Consider the following 25,452-nt stretch of genomic DNA (forward strand, 5'->3'; position numbering starts at 1 on the left):
TTTCAGCTCAGCCTGGTAGATTCAATCCAGGCAGGTCCAGTCCCCTCCTCCCTTCGCCCAGGCTGAGCAAAGTGTCCCTGCATAGGCCCTAGGTTCCAAAGAGCCAGCTCATGCACTAAGGACAGGTCCCGGCACCATTGCCTGGGGGCCTCCCAAACCATTCAAGTTAATCAACTGTCTCACTTATCCAGAGGGCCTATGCCAGTTGGGGGTTCCTTAGCTATTGGTTCATAGTTCATGTGTTTCCACTAGTTTGGCTATTTGTCCCTGTGCTTTATCCAACCTTGGTCTCAATAGTTCTCGATCATACAATCCCTCCTCTTTCTTGCCAATTGGACTCCCGGAGCTCCACCTGGGACCTGGCCATGGATCTCTGCATCTGCTTCCATCAGTCATTGGATGAGAGTTCTACCACGACAGTTAGGGTGTTTGGCCATCCGATCAGAAGAGTAGGTCAGTTTGGGCTTTCTCTCGACCATTGCCAGTAGTCTATTGTGGAGGTATCTTTGTGGATTTTTGGGGACCTCTCTAGCACTTTGCTTCTTCCTATTCCCATGGGGTCTTCATTTATCATAGTCTCTTTTTCCTTGTTCTCCCTTGTTGCGGTAACACCTGTGCTACCGCCACCCATTCACCATGTCTGAGCGAGGGGCTGTGGATTAAAAAATAAGAGACAAGAGACAGCGAATCATTCGCCATAGCAGAATGCCAAATGCCATTTATTGAAAGAGGGAGGAAACCTTAAATCCAGGCTTACAGCACAATGGAGGATTCCCGGAGGGCAGAAGTTCACTACCCAATGTTCTACATTCTTGCATCTAAGCTGTTTACACCAAATGCAGGATACACAAACAAAGAACATCTGGTGAGCGTTCAGGAAGAAGAAAACCAGGAAACCAGCAGGGAATCAGCATAGGGAGGACATCTGGTCAAGGTCAGCAAGCAGGCAACAGTTTACTCGATATTGGTAGGCCAGGGCCCTACAGGTCCCCTCTTTTTCCTAAAAAAGGAGCTTCTGACTTAGGTTGCGTGGGACATCAGAAGGTCACCTTACCCATCATGGAGACACCTGCCCAGGCCACACAGGTGCTCTGGCTTAGGTTGATGACTGCCCCCCAGGCATTACCTGTCTCTGAATACTCATTATCATACAGACTCAACCACGTGAGCTGCAGAGTTAACTGCTGCCAAAGATCTCAAAGTGGCACTGGGCTTGCAATCTGTGTGACACAGAAAAGACTAACAGAAGTCCTAACCCACCCATAGCCAGGAGGCTAAAGGCAATTGAGCCATTCCCTTCCTTAACGAGCCTTACTGCAAATTGGAGTCCTCATAAGGTGGTATCCCATAGGCAAGTGGAACTTGAGTTTTATAAATTTACAACTTACAAGGCCAATTGAAATGTATATAACTGTTGAATTAAATTTATCATGCCCAATAGAATGAAAGATTAATTAACTGTGGTAGCTACTTTTGCTGCCAGGGTCTCCATTGTGCTAGCTATAGTAGCCAATTAAGAAATAGCAATCTGATCTTCCTCCGGGTACCAACGCTGTTAATCTGCACACTGCCAGGCAAGAAGAAGAAAATTCCCTCAGAACCGGACAGACACCTTGCTGCTCCAACCCTCCCCCGACTTCCCTCCCCTCCCCCACCATCCCCCCATCCTTCTAGGGTGCTAGGAAATGGGTGTGCCAGCTTCTGTGGGAGAGATGGCGGATTTGGCACTGCATGGGCTTCACAGGCTGGGGGATCGAGACAGAATCTGGTATTAAACCACCATGCTAACTGCCAGGCTGCTTTCCAGACACCTGCGGCCCACAGAGCCCTTCATCCTGGTCTTTTCAGGCCTGAAAAAGGAATTTGGATAGAAAAAGGCTAACACTAGGGCTCTTGTTCTGGATGAAGGTATGTCCACCAGGTTCTCAGCCTGCACCCGCAGTCTATATTTCTGCCCTTCAGCCTGTCCTCCACATGAAGCTCTGACTGAATTAAAGGAAGGGGAAAGACCTCTGAATTCTTGCAGATCCATTTACCTGTAGACTCTGCAGCTGTGAGAACGAGCACCGTGGGAATTGCTCCTGATCCCGGGAAGTTGGTCCAGCTCAGCTTGCAGCCTCAGAAGAACTTTCAAACCTGAGCTTGAGAGCCTCGCTTTGACTGGTACATACGTTCCACTTAGGCAAGCCGGTAACACAACCTGGATCAGAGAATTGTTCCAAGTGTATCATGAGCCATGCTCGGGATGCTGGCTGCGTAGCTGCTGGAATAGTGATCGGGGCTAGTGCCTGGTACTGTGTCTACAAATATACTAGAGGAAGTGACCAGAAGAAGAAGAGACCAGCCAAGCCCAAGAACCGGGCTTCGGTGGGTACTGGAGCCAGAGCTAGAGCTGGGCTAAGAGCTGGATTCACAATTGACCTTGGGCCAGGATTCAATACCCCAGCCCTGGTGAGTGTTGAGGCAATGAATAAGGCCCAAGAAGAAACATCCACTCTTGCCAAAGCTGCAGCTGAAGAAATGGTGCCAGCTGCACCCAGCCCTAAGGTTCAGAATGGGGCAGAAAGTAAGGTCCAGGCGGCAAATGGGACTGGGACTGAGCCTACTAAAGTAGCCGTGACTTCAGCTGCCTGTGCAGTTACATCCCCACCCAAGGTGGCAGGGGTCCCCACAGCTGCAGGGGCCCCAGAAATAGTAGTGGCTCCCAAAGTGGCAGGAACTGCCAGCACCACACAGGCTTCTGGAGCAGCAGCACTCCCTGGGCCAGCAATACTTCCTGGGGCAGTTCAGTCTCCTGGGCCAGCAGTACCTTCCCCATCAATAGGACCTCCTATGCCAGCAGCACTTCTGTGGGCTGTAGCACCTCATGGGGTAGCCCAGTCTCCTGGGCCAGCAGCACCAACCATGGCAGTCCAATCTCTTATGCCAGCAGCACCTTCCTGGGCAGTAGTAGCGCCTCCTGGGGCAGTCTATATTCCTGTGGCAACCCACTTTCCTGGGGCAGCAGCAGCAGCAGGGTAAGCCAGTCTCCTGGGACAGTGGTGCCTCCCCTTCCACCCCCGTCTCTTGGGGCAGCAGCAGTGCTTTCCAGGGTAGTCCAGTCTTCTGTGGCATCAGCGCCTCCCAGAGCAGTCCAGTCTCCTGGGGCAACAGTGCATCCTGGGGCAGCCCAATCTCCTGGGGTAGTAGTGCCTCCCAGGGCAGTCCAGTATTCTGGGGCAGCAGTGCCTCCCAGGACAGAAGCCCCTTCTGGGACAACAGTGGCTCCCAGGAGGGCAACAACTCCCAATGCGGCAGCATTTGCTAGGGCACCAGCATCTACCCAGAGGGCAACAACCACAGAAGCCGTGCAGGTCCCTAGGGTGGCAGCACCTACCAATGCCACAGAGACTCCTAGAATAGCAACACCTGCCACGGTGGCTGAAGCCTCTCTGCCAATGCTTTCTGGGGCCGCAGAGACTCCTGGGACTTCAGGGTCCTCTAAGACAGCAGCCACTGGCAAAAAAGCAAGCCCTGGAGCTCACACTGGGGCTATACCTAAGGCTGAATCAGCCACTGGCGCTGTGCCCAAAGGTGGAGGCAAGGGTGGAAACAGGAACCGGAATGGAGGCAAGGGCAAAAATAGGAAAAACAAGGTTGAAGTGGATGAGTTGGGGATGGGCTTTTGCCCCAGTGATGGGGCTGCAGCAGCTGCTGCAGCTTCTGCTAATGGGGGACAGGCTTTCCTAGCAGAGATTCCTGAATATGAGGAGGGGGAATCTGGGTGGACGGATACAGAGTCAGATTCAGACTCTGAACCTGAGGTTCAGCACAGAGGGAAGGGCAAGAGAACCATTCCCATGCATAAGCGCCCCTTTCCATATGAAATTGATGAGATTCTGGGTGTCCGAGATCTCAGGAAAGTCCTAGCCTTGCTTCAGAAATCAGATGACCCCTTTATCCAGCAGGTAGCCCTGCTCACCCTGAGCAACAATGCCAATTATTCATGTAATCAAGAAACAATTCGAAAGTTGGGAGGCCTCCCGATTATTGCTAACATGATCAACAAAACTGGCCCCCACATTAAGGAAAAAGCCTTAATGGCCATGAATAACCTGAGTGGAAATTATGAAAACCAGGGCCGACTGCAGGTATACATGAACAAAGTGATGGATGATATCATGGCTTCTAACCTGAACTCAGCAGTACAGGTAGTTGGGCTAAAATTTTTAACAAACATGACTATTACTAATGACTACCAGCACCTGCTTGTCAATTCCATTGCAAACTTTTTCCGCTTATTATCTCAAGGGGGTGGAAAAATTAAGGTTGAAAATTTGAAAATACTTTCAAATTTTGCTGAAAATCCAGACATGCTCAAAAAACTTCTCGGTACCCAAGTGCCATCATCATTTAGTTCCCTTTATAATTCTTATGTGGAATCAGAAATTCTTATTAATGCTCTTACTCTATTTGAGATTATCTTTGACAACCTCAGAGCAGAAGTGTTCAATTACAGAGAATTCAACAAGGGTTCCCTGTTTTACTTATGTACTACATCTGGGGTGTGTGTTAAGAAAATACGAGCCTTGGCATGGGCCTCACCATGACCTCTTGGTGAAAGTGAAAGTTATCAAACTGGTAAACAAATTCTGATTGCTCTGTGTCCTCAAGATCTGTGATTTCTCAGTTTTCCAATCTGGAAGGGTTAAAAATGAGATGTTATTGCTTTTCTCCTTGTGTGAATAGTAAAGGGGTCTTTTCAGCTGCCAGTTTAGAAAAATGTGTCATTCAGAGTGATGTTGTCTGTGACAGTCACCAGCTTTAAGCTGATCCATTTCCTGAATACCAAATAGTCCTGTAGTCCTGTAGTTCTGTAGTCCAGTAGTACTGAAGACACATTTGTGATTTGAATTGTGTTGCTTGGGTGGAATATTTTTACTGGGTCCTCTATGTGAATTGATAATGAACCTGTCCGTGAATGGCCTACTCTGCTCCTACTTGTTTTAACTTGAATTTTGTCACCAAAGACTTCATATGTGTATCATCAATAAAGATGTGTGTTGCAAATGGCAAAAAAAAAAAAAGAAATAGCAATCCCAGAAACAGTAGCAGCAGTGGCCAGCACCGCTATAACAGCAACAACAGCAACAGCGATGTCAGAGTCTCTTCTGGAGCGTGTGAGCATCATCTGTGTCTAACTGCCACAGTCCACTGGCATGGACACAGCTCCAGGAACATGAACCACCAAGGCCCATTTTTCTTGATCCCAGCACAACTTAGGCTGGCAGCTCTGCAAAAGAACAACTAGGAACCATAAAGAAAAAAAAAAGAAAAAAAAACAGACAGCACACAAGGAGCAGAACCAATGGTCTCATAATGGCTACATTCAGGCTCACAAATTTTAAGGTATCTTCAAAAGAGGCTAGATGAATTTCAGGAGGCCAATAAATGTTGCACAGAGCCACTCCTGAAAAGTAGGAACTACACCAGCTTGAAGAGGATTGCGAAAATGAAGAAGGCTTAGCTGGCATGGTACTGTTAACAAATGGAGGTCAGTGACCTTCAGGGTTATCCTTAATCTCCAAGGTGTCTGGGTTACATGTTCTCAGACATACTTAAAAAAAGTTACCATACATTGCCTTCTGAAGAATCCAACCACAAGGCTACAGTACCTAGGCTTACATTAATGCTTGCCAAAGCTGGCCATACTGGGCTCTCAATCCCCATTGGCATCAGAAGGGGTGAGTTTTTCACGAAGGCCCAATAGGTCTCTGCCATGTTGGGATTCAGCAGCAGCCACAGGGCGCACACAGTGCTCAGGTACCCAGAGAGGAACCTCATTGTTCTGAGGAAAGACACAAACAGATCCCCGGGCCCACACCAACACCAGATGGGGTCCCCTCCAAGTGCCAGTAGAAAAATCCTTCCATCGCACCAGAGGATGGTTTGCAACAGGAGCCCTCCAGTGCTTATCTGCAGCGGATACTCCAGCAGAATCCACCGATAAAAAATTTAAAATATGCGCAAGCCTTTAATGCCAGCACTCAGGAGGCAGAGGCAGGCGGATCTCTATGAGTTCGAGGCCAGCCTGGTCTACAAAGTAAGTTCCAGGAAAGGCTCAAAACTACACAGAGAAACCCTGTCTCAAAAAAACAAAAAAAAAAAATTTAAATATATAAAACAAGGGAAAGAATAGAATGTGGAGAGGAGAGATAAGGCCCTAGCTCCCCACTTTTTACTTTAGCAATATATGTTTTTAAGGTACGATAGCAGCGTTCTACTATAGCCTGTCCTTGAGGATTATAAGGAATACCAGTCTTATTAACAATAGAAAAATCTTGGCAGAATTTTGAAAATCCTGTACTGCTGTAGGCGGGACCATTATCAGTCTTTATGCATTTTGGCACTCCCATATAGGCAAAAGCATGAAGACAATGATTCTTTACATCCTTAACCTTTTCCCCTGAATGGGCAGAAGCAAAAATTAGAGAAGAATATGTATCAATAGACACATGGACATATTGTAATTTTCCAAAGGAAGGCACGTGTGTGACGTCCATCTGCCACACATGATTAGGTAAAAGTCCTCAGGGATTAACTCCCAAATGAGGAACAGGTAAAAATTCAGCACAAATAGGACATGATTTAACTCTCTGGATGACTTGTTCCCTGGTTATGCCTGTATGATGACGAAGAGATCCAGCATTAAGATGATAACGTTGATGCAACTGAGTAGCCTTATCAAAGGCAGAACAAATTAGTGTGACAGTCATACGAGTAATGGCATCAGCCCTCTGATTACCTTCGCTTAGAGGTCCAGGCAATTGGGTATGAGCTCTAATATGGCCCACATAAAGGTTATGTGAGCAGGACCATATGATTCCTTGCAATTGCAATAAATATTCATGAATGGGGGAAATAGATGATATGTAGGCTGTTGTCTCCAAAGGCATAACGGCATGTGCCACATATTGGCTATCAGTATAAATATTTACACTCTCATCAGAAAGCATCTGTAAAGCAAGCAACAGTGCCTGTACCTCTGCCATCTGGGCAGAAGTGCCCTGGACTTTCACTCTCTTCACTATGTTACCAGAAACCACCACAGCAAAACCACGTGAAGTGCCATCAGTAAATACCACACGGGCCTGAGGAATAGGAGTCATCTGTACTATCTTGGGAAATATAACAGGATGCAATTTAAAAAAATTGACACACATCATTGGAGGGGTAGTGAGTATCAAACCGACCCTGCATGGAGTATGTCAATATGGTCCAATCATTATCTTTAGCTTGCAACCATGCTATTGGTGAAACTATTAAGGCCACTCCACGTAGTTAAAAGGAGATTTATTTAATGGCGTAACTTACAAATTAAGGGATAGGTAGGTCGCGGAGTCTGGGGAAGGTGTATCGCAGTCCAGCGGTGTTCTCTGGAGCTCTGCTTGGTACACCTCTCCAGTCCAGGGTCCCGCAACAGAGAGAGCCCGCCGATCCAGATCTCAGGTCCCCAGGCGCCTCCTTTCGCCCCGCCTTGTAGGCGTGACAGTTGCCGAAGTCTCAATGGGGGTTGGAACTTCCAGATCAAAGCTGGAATGGCTACTCACTACACCATGCTATTTGAGACTGTGTGTACGGAGTCACCACAGTATCTGACTCCTTTCCAAAGGTTTGAACACTGATCTTGATTCCCTTAAACCTTAAATATAATCGGAGCAACAGCCTGTGGATAAGGAGTACTGGTTTTTGCTGGAGAAGCTGGGGAATGTATCCATAGAATAGGACCTGTTTGCCAAAACACTCCAGTGGGTGAATGAGAAAAACCAAAATATTCATGACTTAAATAATGATAGGGAAAAGATACCTGTACTTTCTCTGGGGCTATTTGTAAATTAGCCAGGCTGAGAACCTCTTGTAATTTAGAAAAGGCATCAAAAACAAGTATTTTATCTTTAGCAGCCAATAATATGTCATTCATAAGTCAATCATAATTAAATGCCAATGTTTAGGAAATGCCACAGGGGCAGGCAAGCCAGGCTGTGTTGCTCCCATGAGAAGCATGGTTTTATTTACAGCTCTAAGATCCTGTAATAGCCTCCATTTTCCTGACTTCTTTTTAATAACAAATATATGTGAGTTCCAAGGTGAAGTGGAAGTAATGATATGTCCAGCATCTAACTGTTCCTTAACTAATGTGTTCACAGCCTCCAATTTTTCTTTAGTAAGGGGCCACTGTTCCACCCATACAGGGTCATCACTTTTCCAAGTGATTTTAATCAGTTGTATTATCGAAGGCTGCTGTGCAGTGACCCCTATGGAAAAAACTCTAATCCTCTAGTATCCCCAGAAGATCTAGTAACACAGCTTTTGTCTGACATAGGTAGTGGATCTTGCAACATTTTCCCTAAGCCTCTGCCTGGGCAGTAGCCCTGACTCTCCAGCATCTGTTGTACAGGCTGTGTAGTAAGCACTGCTCCCATACCGTCTAACACATCCCATCCCCACAAGTTCACTGGAATGTCAGGTAGCACAAAGGGGTGAAAAGTTCCTACATGACCTTCCTCATCCTTCCATTTTAAAAGTAGCCTGCTCTGTAATGGCGTCTGAGCTGTGCCGATACCTTGTAGGTTAGAGGTGGAATTTTTAAGGGGCCAATCGGATCTCAGGATTCTTGTGAAATTATAGATATATCCAGTGCCAGAATCCAATAATCTTTCAATCTCAATCCCATATAACTTTATTTTTAATTTAGGCTATTTATCATTGATAACTGTTTGTCAAAACACCTGTTTTCCTGTACCTCCAAAGCCTCCAGTTCTACATATAGGCTCCATTTTGCATTTAAAATATGAAAGGAATAATAATTGAGCAATTCTATCACCAGCATCTATTTCCATGGTCCTTTTTACATATGCCAATTATAAAAGCATTAAATAAATACAATCTCTGTAGGATTTGAAGAGGTAAATTTAGGTAATACTCTTGAGTATTTTTATAAAATCTTAAAAAGAGGATTCTTTTTTATAGATTCCAAGTAACACATTAATGCAAATAGCCAATTATTACCAATGTGGACCAAACAATTTACCTGTGTTTTATTTACTGGAAAAATATTTTTGTAACCTCTTTATCAGCAAGAGATTAATTTTTTATGGGTTTATCTTAGCAACATTATTTAATAAGCTAACAACCCAATCCATTTCAGGTGTTATATTTCTATAGAATTCTAGAAAGCAACTTAAAGAGCAGAGCCAAATTTTCAGTCATTATCAACAGACAAGAGCATACCTAATATACAGTTCAAAATTATGAATTCTGTTCCTTTAGTTTATCTACCATGAAAATCAACCACTCATCCAAACATTTATTAAGACAATCAAAAGAACAGAACATCCTTTATTCACACAGCATTGACTTAGCATTCCATGTCCTGACCAAAACCATTTTTCACCAGAAGTTGGGCCCGTTTAAACTTTTAGTGCCTGTCTCTTTCTGGCCTCTGCTCACTTGGCACAAGCTGAGGCTGCGGCTTAGCTTTGGCTCTGCCCAGTGCTTGGGCTCTATTGCTGGCGCCTGCCCGGGCCACGCTCCATTGCTGCTCTGCCTCCCACTGGCACGTACCTGTCTTCCCGCTGCTCTGGGCTATCTCGTGCATGCCTTTGTCCGCTGCCCCCGCGCTGGGTGCGTGCCCTGCACACATAAACTCACATTTAAACTTCCTACTCCCATGAAGGGACTACCTAATAATGAGTTATTCCCACCATAAGGGAAAAACAGAAAAACATTTCCCATGAAGGGATCCTAAATATTGAATTAGTCCCGCTCTGAGGGAAAAATAAAAAAAAAAAAAATTTAAACCAAAATTAAGCAAACAGACAACAAAACTTTAAGCTCTGGGCTCGCTTGCTGTTCAGCCAGCAGCAATGAGGCCTACCTGCTGACTCTTAGAAATTCAGATGCTGCCGCTCTGCACTGGCAGGCAGAAAGAGCTCAGAGTTTGAGCTATCCTGAAAATTCTAAAATTGGAAAAAGTCTTTTCTTCCTCCATTACCACTGAAAAGAGGCTTTTCTCTTCCCTTCATCCTTCCTCTACAGGACCCCAATCTTTAGGCCTAGCTTCAAAAATTTTTCCCCCTTTTACCAGGAAAATCCTTTTTTCTTTTATTTTATTATTTATTTATTTATTTTTTATCATTTTATTAGGAATAATTTCAAATGGGTTATGAAGAAAACTTATTCACTGAATTTGATGAGTTTTCAAAAAATTCTTAAGATATGTTCATCAATAAACAGTAAAGTATCAGCAGAACTATCATATACTGGGCAAAGAGTCAGGCTGATATCAAAAGCAACATGCAACATAAAAAAAGTAACAATATAAAGGAAAACAATCTGCTGAGTATTAAAAGTTACCTCAACATGAACTCTTTGCAACCAGCACAGAATTAGCTATCAAATCCAAACCAGATTGACGAGGTAGGTTAATTAAAATTTTTTCTCCCTTTTCTAACGGGAAATTTCCTTTCCTTCCCTCTTCTCTATTGGGAAGATTTCCTTCTTTATTTAAAATCTTTAGCTGTCTTGCCCTTAACTGCGGTGGTGCCCTATTTGCACCCATGACAATTCATCCTTACCTTTTATTTTTTCTTTAAATTACTGGTCAGTCTTCCAAGGATGTCCATCAGCTTTTCCCTTCTTTCTTGGATCTCGGTGGGACCTCTATTTGTTGCGGTAACGCCCGCGCTACCGCTACCTATTCACCATGTCCGAGCGAGGGGCTGTGGATTAAAAAATAAGAGACAAGAGACAGCGAGTCATTTACCACAGCAGAATGCCGAATGCCGAATGCCATTTATTGAAAGAGGGAAGAAACCTGAAATACAGGCTTACAGCACAATGGAGGAACCCCGGAGGGCAGAAGTTCACTACCCAATGTTCTACATTCTTGCATCTAAGCTGTTTACACCAAATGCAGGATACACAAACAAACAACCTCTGGTGAGCGTTCAGGAAGAAGGAGACCAGGAAACCAGCAGGGAATCACCATATTGAGACCATCTGGTCAAGGTCAGCAAGCAGGCAACAGTTTACTCGATATTGGTAGGCCAGGGTCCTACACTCCCTCTCTGTTCTTGATCCAGCTGGGATCTCCCACTCCCCTAAATTCTCATTCCCTCGACCCTTGCCCTTCATTACCCCCTTCACGTCCAGTTTGCTCATGCAGATCTCATCCACTTCTCTGTCATTGGGTGATCCCTGTGGCTTTCTTGGGGTCCTGTTTTCTAGGTAGCCTCCCTGGAGTTGTGAGTAGCAGTCTAGTCATCCTTTGTTTTACATCTATTATCCTCCTATGAGTGAGTACATACCATGTTTGTCTTTCTGAGTCTGGGTTACTTCACTCAGGATGATTTTTTATAGATCCATACATTTGTCTGCAAGCCTCATGATATCATTGTTTTTCTCTGCTGAGTAGTACTCCATTGTGTATACGTACCACATTTTATTTATCCATTCTTCAGTTGAAGGGCATCTAGGTTGTTTCCAGGTTCTGACTATTACAAATAATGCTTCTATGAACATAGATGGGGACATGCCCTTGTGGTACGATCGATCATTCCTTGGGAATATGCTCAAGAGTGGTATAGCTGGGTCTTGGGCAAGATTCATTCCCAATTTTCTAAGAAAATGCTATATTGATTTCCAAAGTGGCTATACAAGTTTGCATTCCCACCAACAGTGGAGGAGAGTTCCCCTTGCTCCACATCTTCTCTAGCATAAACTGTCTTCAGTGTTTTTGATCTTGACAGGTGTAAGGTGGTATCTCAGAGTCATTTTGATTTGCATTTCCCTGATGATTAGGGATGTTGACCAATTCCTTAAATGTCTTCCAGCCATTTGAGCTTCATCTGTTGAGAATTCTCTGTTTAGCTCTATAGCCCATTTCTTAATTGGACTGTTGGGCATTTTGATGTCTAATTTCTTGAGTTCTTTATATATTCTGGATATCAGCCCTCTGTCAGATGTCGGGTTGGTGAAGATCTTTTCTCATTCTGTAGGCTGCTGCTTTGTCTTGTTGTCCATGTCCTTTGCTCTACAAAAGCTTCTCAGTTTCAAGAGGTCCCATTGATTGATTGTTTCTCTCAGTGTCTGTGCTACTGGTGTTATATTTAGGAAGTGATCTCCTGCGCCAATGAGTTCAAGACTAGTTCCTACTTTCTCTTCTACCAGGTTCAGAGTAACTGGATTTATGTTGAGGTCTTTGATCCACTTGGACTTAAGTTTTGTGCACGGTGACAGATACGGATCTATTTGCATTCTTCTGCATGTTGACATCCAGTTATGCCAGCACCATTTGTTGAAGATGCTTTCTTTTTTCCATTGTATAGTGTTGGCTTCTTTGTCAAAAATTGTATGTTCATAGGTGTGCAGATTAATGTCAGGGTCTTCAATTCAATTCCATTGGTCCACATGTTGGTTTTTTATGCCAGTACCAAGCTGTTTTTATTACTGTAACTCGATAGTAGAGCTTGAGGTCAGGGACCATGATGCCTCCAGAGGTTGTTTTATTGTACAGGATTCTTTGCTATCCTGGTTTTTTTGTTTTTCCATATGAAGTTGAGTATTGTTCTTTCCAGGTCTGTGAAGAATTATGTTGGGATTTTAATGGGGATTGCATTGAATCTGTAGATTGCTTTTGGAAAGATTGCCATTTTTACTATGGTAATCCTACCTATCCATGAGCATGGGAGATCTTTCCATTTTCTGACATCTTCTTCAATTTCTTTTTTCAGTAACTTAAAGTTCTTGTCATACAGGTCCTTTGCTTGTCTAGTTAGAGTTACCCCAAGGTATTTTATAACATTTGTGGCTATTATAAAGGGTGATGTATCTCTGATTTCCTTCTCAGCCTGTTTGTAAATTGTATATAGGAGGACTACTGATTTTTTTGAGTTGATCTTGTATCCTGCTATGTTGCTGAAGGTGTTTATAAGCTGTATGAGTTCCTTGGTCGACTTTTTTGGGTCACACATGTATACTATCATGTCATCTGCAAATAGCAAAAACTTGACTTCTTCCTTTCCAATTGGTATCCCCTTAATCTCCTTATGTTGTCTTATTGTTCTGACTAGAACTTCAAGTACTATATTGAATGAGTATGGGGAGAGCGGACAGCCTTGCCTTGTTCCTGATTTTAGTGGAATCGCTTTGAGTTTCTCTCCATTTAATTTGATGTTGGCTGTTGGCTTGCTGTAAATTGCCTATATTATGTTTAGGTATGTTCCCTGTATTCCTGATCTCTCCAGACCTTTATCATGAAGGTGTGTTGGATTTTGTCAAAGGTCTTTTCAGCATCTAGTAAGATGATCATGTGATTTTTTTTCATTCAGTTTGTTTATATGGTGTATTACATTGATGGACTTTTGTATGTTGAACCACCCTTGCATCCCTGGGATGAAGCCTACTTGATTATGGTGGATAATTGTTTTGATGTGTTCTTGGAGTCTGTTTGCCAGTATTTTATTGAGTATTTTGCATCAATGTTCATGAGGGAGATGAGATCGGTCTGTAGTTCTCTTTCTTTGTTGCATCTTTGTTTGCCTTGGGAATTAGGGTAATTGAAGCCTCATAGAAGGAGTTTGGTAATGTTCCTTCTGTTTCTATTGTGTGGAACAATTTAAAGAGTATCGGTATTAACTCTTCTTTGAAGATCTGGTAGAATTCTATGCTGAAACCATCTGGTCCCGGGCATTTTTTGGTTGGGAGATGTTTAATGACTGATTCTATTTCCTTAGGGGTTATTGGGCTATTTAAATAGTTTATCTGGTCTTGATTTAACTTAGGTATGTGGTACCTATCTAGAAAATTATCCATTTCTTTTAGATTTTCCAGTTTTGTGGAGTAGCGGCTTTTGAAGTATGACCTGATAATTCTCTGGATTTCCTCAGTGTTAGTTGGTATGTCTCCCTTTTTATTTCTGATTTTGTTAAGTTGGATGCTCTCTTTCTCTCTGTCTTTTGGTTTGGTTGGATAAGGACTTGTCTATCTTGTTGATTTTCTCAAAGAACCAACTCTTTGTTTCATTAATTTTTTGTATGTTCTCTTTGCTTCTATTTTATTGATTTCAGCTCTTAATTTGATTATTTCCTGGCATCTTTACCTCCTGGACGACTTTGCTTCTTCTTGTTCTAGAGCTTTCAGGTGTACTGCAAAGTCATTACTGTGAGATTTCTCCAACTTCTTTATGTTGGCATTTAGTGCTATGAATTTCCCTCTTAGCACTGCTTTCATAATGTTCCTTAAGATTGGGTATGTGGCATATTCATTTCCATTGATCTCTATGAACTCTTACTTTCTTTCTTTATTTCTTCCTTAATCCAGTGGTGATTCATATGAGCATTATTCAGTTTCCATGAGATTGTAGGCTTTCTGTAGTTTTTGTTGTTGTTGAAATCTAACTTGAAACCATGGTGGTCTGATAGAACACAGGAGGTTATTCCAATTGTTTTGTATCTGTTGAGATTTGCTTTGTGGCCAAGTATGTGGTTGATTTTAGAGAAGATTCCATGAGGTGCTGAGAAGAAGGTATATTCTTTTTGTTAGGATGGAATGTTCTGTAGATATCGATTAAGTCCATTTGAGGTATAACATCAGTTAAGTCCTTCATTTCTCTGTTAAGTTTTGATTTGGGAGATCTGTTCAGTGGTGAAAGTGGGATGTTGAAGTCTCCCACTATTAATGTGTGGGGTTTTATATGTGATTTAAGCTTTAGTAATGTTTGTTTTACATATGTGGGTGCCCTTGTGTTTGGGGCGTAAATGTTCAGAATTGAAACTTCATCTTGGTGGATCTTTCCTGTGATGAGTATGTAATGCCCTTCTTGATCTCTTTTGATTGATTTTAGTTTGAAGTCCATTTTGCTGGATATTAGGATGGCTATATCCGCTTGCTTATTAAGACCATTTGATTGGAAATTATTTTCCCAGCCTTTTATTCTTAGGTAGTGTCTATTTTTTAAGTTGAGGTATGTTTCCTGTATGCAGCAGAATGATGGGTCCTGCTTTCGTATCTATTCTGTTTGCCTGTGTCTTTTTATAGGTGAATAAAGTCCACTGATATTAATGACCAGTGATTGTTCATTCCTGTTATATTTTGGTGGTAGTGTGTGTGTGTACTTTACTTCTTTGGGGTTTACTGCTGTGGTGTTATCTATTGCCTGTGTTTTTGAGGGTATATATGACTTCCTTAGGTTGGAATTTTCCTTCTAGTGCTTTCTGTTGGGGTGGATTTGTGGATAAGTATTGTTTAAATCTGGCTTTGTCTTGGAATGTCTTGTTCACTCTGTCTATGGTGATTGAAAGTTTTGCTGGGTATATTAGTCTAGGCTGGCATCCATGGTCTCTTAGTGTCTGCATTACATCTGTCCAGGTCATTCTGGCTTTGAAAGTCTCCATTGAGAAATCGGGTGTTATTCTGATGGGTTTGCTTTATAAGTCACTGGGCTTTTTTCCTTTGCTGCTCTTAATATTCTTTCTTTATTCTGTACATTTAGTTGTTTAATTATTATGTGGCAAGGGGACTTTGGGGGGGTCTTGTCTGTTTGTTGTTCTATAGGCTTCTTGTATCTTCATAGGTCATTTCCTAAAGTTGGGAAAGTTTTCTTTTATGATCTTGTTGAATATATTTTCTGTGTCTTTGAGTTGGTATTCTTCTCCTTCCTCTATCCCTATTATTCATAGGTTAGGTCTTTTCATGGTGTCCCATATTTTTGGACATTTTGTGTTATAATTATTTTGGCATTGATATTTTCTTTGACTAACGAATCCATTTCCTCTACTGTGTCCTCTCCACGAGAGATCCCCTCTTCCATCTCTTGTATTCTGTTGGTTATGCTTGCATCTGTGTTTCCTGTTCGTTTAATCAGATTTTCTATTTCCAGCATTCCTTCTGTTTGTGTCTTCTTCATTTTTTCTATTTCCCTTTTCAGGTCTTAGACTGTTTCCCTCATCTGTTTCATTGCTTTTTCATGGTTTTCTTTCAGGGATTTTTTGTTTTCTTCTGCTTTATTTGTCTTTTCCTCTAGTTTTGTATAGAGTTCTTCCCATTGTTTGTTTGACTTTTCATGTTCTTTATTGATTTCCTCCACTTTTTTGTTTGTCTTTTCCATTTCATTTTTGATTTCTTCTTTAAAAACTTCTAGCATCTTCATGATGTTGTCTTAAGGTTGCTTTTTTCTGCTTCTTCCATTTTGTGATGTTCAGGTCTTGCTGTTGGAGGAGGGCTAGATTCTGGTGATGCTGTATTGCTTTTTACTTAGTTATATGTACTTCTGCCTTGACGTCTGCCCATCTCCTCATGGATTCGTTCTTGGTCTTATAAGCGCTCTTGATCCAGACCGAGCTGACAGATTCGCCAATTCAGGAAGCCTCTCTTGGTCCAATGAGAGGTGACAGATTCTGCTTCTCAGAATGCCACTCTTGGTCTAATGAGGGCTGGCAGATTCCCTGTCTCCTGAGTTTACTCTTGGTCCAATGACAGCTCTTTGTCCAATGAGAGCTCTCTCTTTCTCTGGGCCGGGTAGGAGCTCTCTCGGGTAGATGGGAGCTCTCTGGGCCTGATGAGAGCTCTCTGGGCCAGATGGGAGCTTTCTGTGTCAGATGGGAGCTCTCTGGGCTAGACCGGAGCTCTGAGCCAGATGGGAGCTGGGGGCTGGTCACCAAGTCTCAGGAAGTGGCGGGGGTCTTGGGCAGGTAGGTGTTGGGGCAGGGTGTGTAGATTTCAGGGTCTGCCAGGAGGTCTTGGGGAAGGGGAACCTTCCTGTGGGGGCCCCCACTCAATGGCCAGAAACTGGGGCCAAGGTGGGCAGGTCTTCCCTGGGAATGGCTGGTGCCCAGGGATAGGACCTAGGGGCAGGCCTCCCTGCGTATGACCCCAGACACTCACCTCTGGTCTGGATGGGAGCTCTGGGCCAGATCAGGGGAAATCTTTTTCCTCTTCCACTTGGACTTTGTTTGCATTTTAGCTGTCCCCAGGCCAAAAGCTTCCATAGGAATATTTTTTCTGCCTGTTTTTTTTCCCTCTGATCTTTCCCCAGGATTTTGTGTTCATAGCTCCATAGTTAGAAAATTAAGGACATAGTTTCTCTGTCTTGTAGCTTATCTTATTCCTAATTTTTTCTTATGCTATATTGCTTATTTTTCATAGCTAGAATTTTAAGAGAGAGAGAGAGAGAGAGAGAGAGAGAGAGAGAGAGAGAGAGAGAGAGAGAGAAAACCTAGATAAGAAAGAAATATATGCTAGAACCTCCCTCTGGGCATCTTTCAACTGCTTTCACTCCCCCAAATAGATTTTCCCGCCTTAATTTTCATAATCAGACATGCCCTAACTTCCCGTGGGACCCTCAAACCTTCTTTCACCAAGACCCGGTCCGTACATGTTTCTGGTGCCATTTGAGGGAGACTAGCTCCCTCTTATTCCCCCAGGGTACTCTTGAGGAGGGAGAAGTGAGAAATTTGCAGATAGAAGTATATGCAGATAGAGACAGTTATGAAACATAGGATAGCTTGGGAGGGCCTGGATCCTAATCCATGTGCCCCTTCTGTCTTACTAAAGGGCTTTTTAAAGGAATGCCAAGGGGTGGAGCAAAAGACTTCCCTCCCAGTACAGCCAATTGCAGACCATTCCAGATACCTGGTGACCTTGCACAAGGTCCAGCCATCCCCTAATGCAGCCCTGTTTTATAAAGCAAGCTCAGATCTTACTAGGAAACCTTTGCGGGCTACCACACCTCCCCTGGGAAGTCCCTTACACAACCTGAGGCTTTCCAAGATTGGGAGAACTACCTGCTCACATTCCAAGCTCCATCCGTATCAGCCAGGAGAAATCAGAGAAGCAGGAGAAGATTAGACATAGGGATGGAGCAGGAAGCTGGAGGAGGATTGAGTTTTGCTTGTTCCCATCGACATGCACTGGAAATTAAATGCTTCTGTGTCTTCAAGAAAGCCAGAAGACTCCACTCCAAAACTGGTGCTGATATTCAGAGATCCACTTACTAAGGACTATAATGTTCTTGATGTGGTCTTACTCAGGCCAGTGACAGTTATAGATGTGGCTGGTATACAATCTGATATTATTAGCATTGATGTTGGGAATAAAGTGCTCTCGGGAGGAAAACAGAAACTCTCCCTTGAAATACTAAGAGTACTGTGGAGATGGGTTAGAGGCTGTGTGGCAGGAGAGGCCGAGGTTTGTCCTTGAATGGAAATAAATATTTGAGGGGAATATGATCGGGACATCTGGACCATCTGGAGCAAACAGAGTAAAGTCACAGGTGATGTCAGAAGAGGGAAGGGGAAATGCTGGTCTGTAGAAGGCCATAGTATCTCTTTGAGCTGTGCTTTAACCTTAGTTGAGCAAGTCCTTCCCAGAGCAGGGTACAGAATAGAAGACTGCACCATGCCTGGCATAAGCCCTGATCCATCTCAACCACAACACACAATCATCTCCACTGCACACTCATGTGTGCACTTAGTGTGAGTCTTGCATGTCCCCTGTCTCCATCACCATGACATCTCTAGGCAGGAAAAGCCCCACCAGCCCATTATAGCTCAATGCTGGGCCAGTCCGCCTATGCTTGGGCTGGGCCAGGATGCCCTGGCAGCCTAGGTATCTGTATGTTGGTCTGTGTCATGAACCCAAGGGGACTGGCACCGAGCATGGTATAGCTCTAGCCCTCTGTATTTAATCAGTTGGAGCCAGGATGAAACAGAAAATATTAACAGGTAATGTTCAGAGAGAATGGGTCACTTGGGGAGTCCCTCACTGGGTTCCTGGTTTCACATTCATAGGGTCCTGTGTCAGTCCTCACAACACTGAGTCAAGTGAAAGTCCTGTTGTCCTCAGACAGCTTCAGCCTGTCCTCTTCTGAGAGGCTTTGATCATTTATCCTCCACAGGTAGGTTGTATTCTGAGTCTTGGGCTCACACATTAATGCTACTAAAGACCCTTCCCAGGTATAGATATTTTTTGCTTGGAATTTTGGTCTTTGGTATCATTGCTGTGCTAATCACAGAGAGAAGATTGCCCTGTGTAGTACCTCTGATTCTTGCAAGGGTGTCTTTCAATCAAAGATAGTCTCTTATCTCCCCACCAACCCAGATCCTTAAAGAATCAGGCAGGAAGCAAATTACAGGCAGATGAAGCGGCTGAGTGCTCAGAGATAATGGGGCCTCCTGTGCTGTGTATGGGAGAAGAAAAGACTTTCTCATGAGAGAACTGGGCTGCAGTGTTTGGTGATGGTCAGACTCAAGACTTGGAATCAGAGACCTCATTTTATCCCTGGTCCTCACTGACCCATTGCCTGCCTTGAGACACAAGGTTCAAGTCCCTCCAGCTGCACTGGCCTCCACTACTCAGTGTAGACCAGAGACCTCCAAGCCTTTGCTGTTCAGGGCTGTCCTACAGATAGGTCATGATTAGTCTTCCCATTGAGCTTCCCTGAGAAACCTGACAGCTTTTCAGAGATCTCACAGAGCTCAGGATCTGGCTGACATTTAGGTCAGGCTGAGCCACAGGTGGGCCATTCTTGTCAGGTGTTTGATGTTAAGTGACATGAATCAGGGAGTCCTATAAGAAGCCTGAGTCTACAAAATGATCTAGAAGATTGAAGGTACCTAGTACCATTTCCATGGTGGGGAGGCTGGAGAAGTGGCTGTGAATAAGTAGTTTGTGCTACCCAGAGTCTGTGTGACCCAGACTCAGTGACTGTGTTTCCTGTCTCAGTTTCCCTATAATAGGACACATGTAAATGATCATTGCCATGCCTGTAAGTTAACCTTAAATGTGAAGAACAACCTGACCTTCCACCAAGCAGTGTCTATTACTATTTGCCTGCAGGAGATAATCCCTGGGTTGGACCCCCAGAGGGCAAGGAGCTGCCATTTGTACACTTTTTCTTCTATCTCTTTAGGGCTCTTGACCTTCCTGGGAGGTCTCAGAAGACCGTCAGAAGGTCTGGCTGATTGCTTTCCTACCTCTCCACCTATGCTGAGCACACTGAGTCTCAGGAGGAGATGCCCAGGTGACCTACCTCAGACATGGCTCTCAGAGGCTGACTGTCAGCAGGCTCCCAGTCTACAATCCATCATCGTCCCCTGTCAGCTCCAATAGATCAAATTCCAACCCAGTCTACAAGCTTCTCAGCATTGCTGGACCAGTCTGGAATGGATTTCTTAAGCAAAGCTATCGGGGGTCATCTCTCTGTAAGACTCTCATGGTCTACACAGCCAGGTCCTGCCTGAGTCCTGAAGGGTCTTTCTCAAGGCCATGTTCATGTTGAGGTTCTAAGAACCTGAGCAGAGTCTGACTTGCCTGGGTTCAGTTACCTCACCCCTTTTTCTCTGAGGGTGGATTCCAGTGAGGCATCCTGATACCCTGCTGTTTTCTCCACCATGTGTTCTTTACTGCATGCTTGAACCACAATGTGGGGACCATAACACAGAGTCTTCCCAGACTGACAGCCCTATATGTGAGATAGAATTAGCTCCACCCATGGCCCAGAGGGTACAGAGAATTACTTGTGGTGTACAAGGAACTGCATGGATGCTCTCCTAATATCAAAGTTTTTCAATACCATGTATAGTGTGTAGGCTTCTGCATCTTTCTGAGTGACCATCTGGAAGAGCAAGGATCCATTGGGATACATCATCTCTCTGCCACTGTATGCAGGCCCTGTTTCATTTGTATTTCAGGACATTAGAAATCCTGCAATTTCATTTCTCTCAACCACAGTTTTTACCTTGTACCAATAAAAGACTAAGACTGTTGCTGGCAGAGTGTGTACACATAGAAGAACATTCTTCCCTTCAGCAACTTGGGGCAGAACTTGTTCAACAGTGACTGTGGCAGTGGTGGGAGAGTTCCAGCAGGTTAAAATAGAGACTAAGAGGGAATAGAGAAAAAAAATCTATCAATATTAGGACCTTTGCATTTGGTGGAAATTTGAGATGCGAGTGTTTAACTCTTAGCCTTGGTGTCTGTGTGTGTCCTGTTGGGTGAGGTCAGCAGCATCACTCCCACTCATCAGTACCCCTGAATCTTTCCACTATAAGAAGCTGGCTTCATAGTGACTACACAGCTCACACCTCACTGCCCTCAAATCCCTGCTCACACTCACATTCTTTGGTGAGTGTCGGCATGTCTTGTCTGACCTACTCCTCTAAAGACTCTATGCCTTCATTTTCTGACCTTTCCATGCTCTGTTTCTTCTCAAGTGCTTGTCCACCCCTGAGCCCACCTTCTAGATGTCCTTGCTGCTCTGTCTTCCTGCCCAGTAGTAGCAGGGCTTTGTGAGGAGGACTGGTTTGATTTTGGTTTAAACTCCACTGCCTGGAACAGGCTCAGATTCCTGTGAGCAAATCAGTGTCCCAGAGCCTGGGGTTTATTTGCAGATTTCTCAGGGTCCTATGTAATGAGGCTGTTGTTTACTCAACTTAGTTTGAGTTTGTCTTGGAGAGTCACCCTGATGGAGTTGTCAACTTGAGTCTTCAGGATCGAGTGGCCAGTGCTGATAAACTTAAAATGGGCAACAAATGAGTTTTTCTGCCCCAATTACCTGTTCCCATCCACTGTGGGCTTCCTGTTCCCAGGCTTCAAGAAGCCAGATGTCCATTCTTCCCAGGCTCTTTTTCTCTCCCAGAAGACCCCATCCAGTCTCTGAGCTCCCCAGCTCTCTACTCCAGAAGAATGTCTCCTCACCTGTGAGCAGGAGTCCCCTCCAGGAGACCTGTCTTTTATGGAGAAGAGATGATGTGGGCTCCATAGTCTTTGCTCTGGGCTAGGCTGTTCCTCTGGGAAGGAGATTTGCCTCTCAGGCTGCTGCTCAAGCTGGACTCCTAGGGTGTCTGCTCTGCTTTTCATCCCAGAACTGAGCCTCTTCCAAGAAGGGCACTTCCTGGAGTCAGATGGGCTGGAGGTGAAGTCTCTGTGTGTATATTGCTCTGTTCTTCTGTGAGTACTGCCTCCCATCCTTCTATTCCTTTCCTGTTCAGTGTTCTAGAACATACTTTGAGCTGAAAGGCTAAGAAGTGACCTGTGCCCCAAGAGAACAGCAGCTCACCCCAGGGCCTTGTTCCTGAACTTTCTATAGTCAAGAGTGTATTTCCTTGGCACACAAAAACCCAGCAGAGCCCCGTGTGCCCTGTGATATCACTGTTCATGGAAGGTCGAATTTACTCCTGGCAGGGTGTGACAGTCTTCTCTAGGGGCTGGAAAAAGTCTAGCTGAGTGATGACTGGGGAGGGCCTAGATTCATCCTCACTGGTGTTCCCTATCAGGTGTCTGATCCATGGATACATGTTATCTTAGGAGTTCATATCCTGGTGTGCAGGAGGAGGTGACCTGTGCATCCTAGAAAGAGTACCATGTGCTCCAGCTTCCTATGGAGGGTACAGGGAGAGTTCCTGACCCCAGCTTCCTGTGCTGGCTGAATGTGATTCAGATCTTCCCATGGCCTCCTTGACATTTCTGGGATGCCTTTGTTCTCCTTGGTGATTGTCCTGTGATGGAAGAGATCCCTGTCTTTCCTCATGAATGATTAGAGCAGGGAGGGGACTACAAATGGTCTCCTTGCAGTGTGGGGGTCTCGGAGAAACAGGAAAAGATTATGTGAGGGAACTCCAGATCTGCTGGAACTGGGTGGAAACAAGGCTGCAAGATAGTTTCACACCTCAAGGAGAGGTGTGAATATGTTGAATAAGTGGCTTATTGTTGCCCCTTGGTGTTCATGAGGAGACCTGCAGCTCATGTCTGGGCTGCTACAAAGATGGTAGTCAAGTTCCAAATGCTGTAATGGAGCTGAGCACTAGTTTTCCAGAAAGGTCCCAGAGTGCAGCTGCCTTTGAAGATCTAGGTAGATTTTTGCTGAAGACTAGAATAGCTGATGTGAGACTCACTTCCATTTTGATCTGCAGTTCCAGGAAGACTGATGTTGTTGAGCCCCCTTTCCATGTGTTTTTATTAGATTTTTTTGTATATCTTGTTCAGGGCAGGAATATCCAAGTTCTTTGCTCACTCTAAAATCATTTTATTCTGATTTCAAATTCTAAAGGAAAGTACATTCCTTCACTAACAATAACACATTCTAGACTTAGAACCTAAAATGACAACCAAACCAAACCCTGCAAGTTTCTCAGTGTTGGTATTTCCCCGTGTGTTAGTCTTTGAGCTTCAGTAAGTCTGCATTCCCTGGAATTTTCAAAAATTCGCCAATTATGATGATTTAAGCATACTTTGGAAGCCTTCACTCACTGTAATTGTTACAGCTGGATTTCTTGTTTAAAGAATAATGCACCCTAAGTTGGTAGTACTTACAAGAACTGCAGTGTACAGGGACATTTAAAAGATGAAAAACATAACTTCAAATTTGGGCTCCCAGTAAGGTGGCAGCACAGAGTTACATGTGGATATTGCTTGATAAGGACATGTTTTACATCAAAACCGTGTTGTGTTCCAAGTCGAGAGAGCACGCATTCAGAGGACCCACACAATGTACAGCATGTATGTGAACTCATTAGGGAGTATTTTGCATCATTAAAATTACCCTTTCATGTTCTCCTTCCTATATACTGTACCATACCTCTATATATTTAATTACATATAAACATGCATACATTATATAGGCTTGGAACACATACAAGAAAGAACATGTGTTATTTTTCCCTGAGATTGGATGATCTCATTTAACAGTATACATTCTAAGTCTATCCACTTCCCTGTAAATTTTGTGATTTCATTTTTCTCTAGAGATGAATAATATTTCATTTGGTACATGCACTAGACTTGCATTATGCATTCATCTGTTGATGGACATCTAGATTGGTTCCATCTTCTTGTTATATTGAATAGAGCAGCAGTAATCACGGGGTGCCAATATCTCTATGGTAGGATACAGGATCTCTGGGTATATGCCCAGTAAAATAGCTGAGTCATGTGGTATTTCTACTGTTTTGAGGGGCTTCTACAAACTCTATATAATGACTGTATTAATTTTCACACCCACCAGCAGGGAATATGTGTTTCTCTTTTGCACACCCTCTGCAACATTTTTTGTCGGTTATTTTGATTATAGCCAATCTACCTGGGGTCAACTGGTATCTTATAGTATTTAATTTGTGTTTCCCTGATTACTAGGAATCAGTGTTTTTCCTGAGTTGAATCAGTTTTTTATTCTGAACACAAAAGCTGTACGGTATATATGACTTACAAATATGCTTTTGTGTTCTGTAGGTTGTCATTTCAGTTTGTAGTTTTAATTCATAAACTTACTGTCTTAGGGTTACTATTGCTGCAATGAAACACCATGATCAAAAGGAGTTTGAGGAGGAAAGGTTTTACTTAGCTTATAGGTCCATATCACTGTTCATCATTGAAGGAAGTCAGGACAGGAACTCAAGCAGGGCAGGAACCTGGAGGCAGGAGCTGATGCAGAGGCCCTGGAGGAGTGCTGCTTACTGGCTTGCTGCTTATGGCTTGCTCCCCTTGCTTTCTTCTAGACCCCAGGAACACCAGCCCTGGGATGTCTCCAACCACAATGGGCAGGACCCTCCTCCATCAATCACTAATTAAGAAAATGTTCTTCAGGCTTACCTATAGCCTGATTTTTTATTGTTGTTATTGAATATTTCATTTATTCTACATACCAACCACAGTTTCCATTCTTTCCTCTCTTCCTTTCCCTGTTCCCTCTCTCCACCTCCCACCAACCCTCCCCCACCTCATCCACTCCTCCTCTGTTTAGTAATGGGCAGCCTCCCATGGGAGTCAACAAAGCACTGCCTATCAAGTTGAGGCAGGACTAATCTCCTCCCACTGCATCAAGGCTGGGCAAGGCATCCTAGCATGGGGAATAGGTTCCAAAGATCCAGCTGAAGCACCAGGAACACCTGATCCCACTGCTAGGGGCCCCACAAACAGACAAAGCTACACAACTGTCAGCCACATGCAAAGGTGCTGTTTTGGTCCCATGCAGGCTCCTTAGCTGTTGGTCCAGAATCTGTGAGCTCCCACTAGCTTGGTTCAGTTGTCTCTGTGGGTTTCTCCATCATGATCTTGACCTTCCTTGTTCATACAACCCCTCCTCCATCTCTTTACCTGGACACCTGGAGTTTGGCCTAGCACTTGACTGTGGCTCTCTGCATCAGCTTCCCTCAGTTACTGGATGAAGGCTCTCTGTTGACAATTAGGGTAGTCCCCAATCTAATTACAGGAGAAGGCCAGTTCAGGCACCCTCTCCACCATTGCTATCTGTCTTAGCTGAGGTCATCCTTTTGGATTTTTTGGATTTACCCTGGCACCAGGTTTCTCCCTAACCTCAAAATGGCTTGCTTTATCAAGTTACCTCTTTCATTGACCACTCCCCCTCTGTTCCACCCCAACTCAACGAATCTGATCACTCATGTTCCCATCCCCCCATTC

General features: G+C 44.0%; 1 protein-coding gene and 1 pseudogene across 1 annotated transcript; one reads left to right on the forward strand and one right to left on the reverse strand.

Moving 5' to 3' along the window:
* The first annotated feature begins 1,693 nt into the window (after positions 1-1,693).
* Positions 1,694-4,635, forward strand: LOC128094308 (armadillo repeat-containing X-linked protein 2-like). The gene is given in 3 exon segments (XM_052712589.1): positions 1,694-3,007; positions 3,010-4,574; positions 4,576-4,635. Coding segments are annotated over 3 exon segments (2,403 nt in total). The 5' UTR covers positions 1,694-2,229.
* Positions 4,636-18,174: 13,539 nt separating this feature from the next.
* LOC128124086 (carcinoembryonic antigen-related cell adhesion molecule 1-like) lies at positions 18,175-21,799 on the reverse strand (annotated as a pseudogene).
* Between the last annotated feature and the right edge of the window lie 3,653 nt (positions 21,800-25,452).

This window comes from Peromyscus californicus, unplaced genomic scaffold (genome assembly GCF_007827085.1).
Source record: "Peromyscus californicus insignis strain IS unplaced genomic scaffold, ASM782708v3 Scaffold_4__1_contigs__length_199733344, whole genome shotgun sequence".
Lineage (NCBI taxonomy): Eukaryota > Metazoa > Chordata > Mammalia > Rodentia > Cricetidae > Peromyscus > Peromyscus californicus.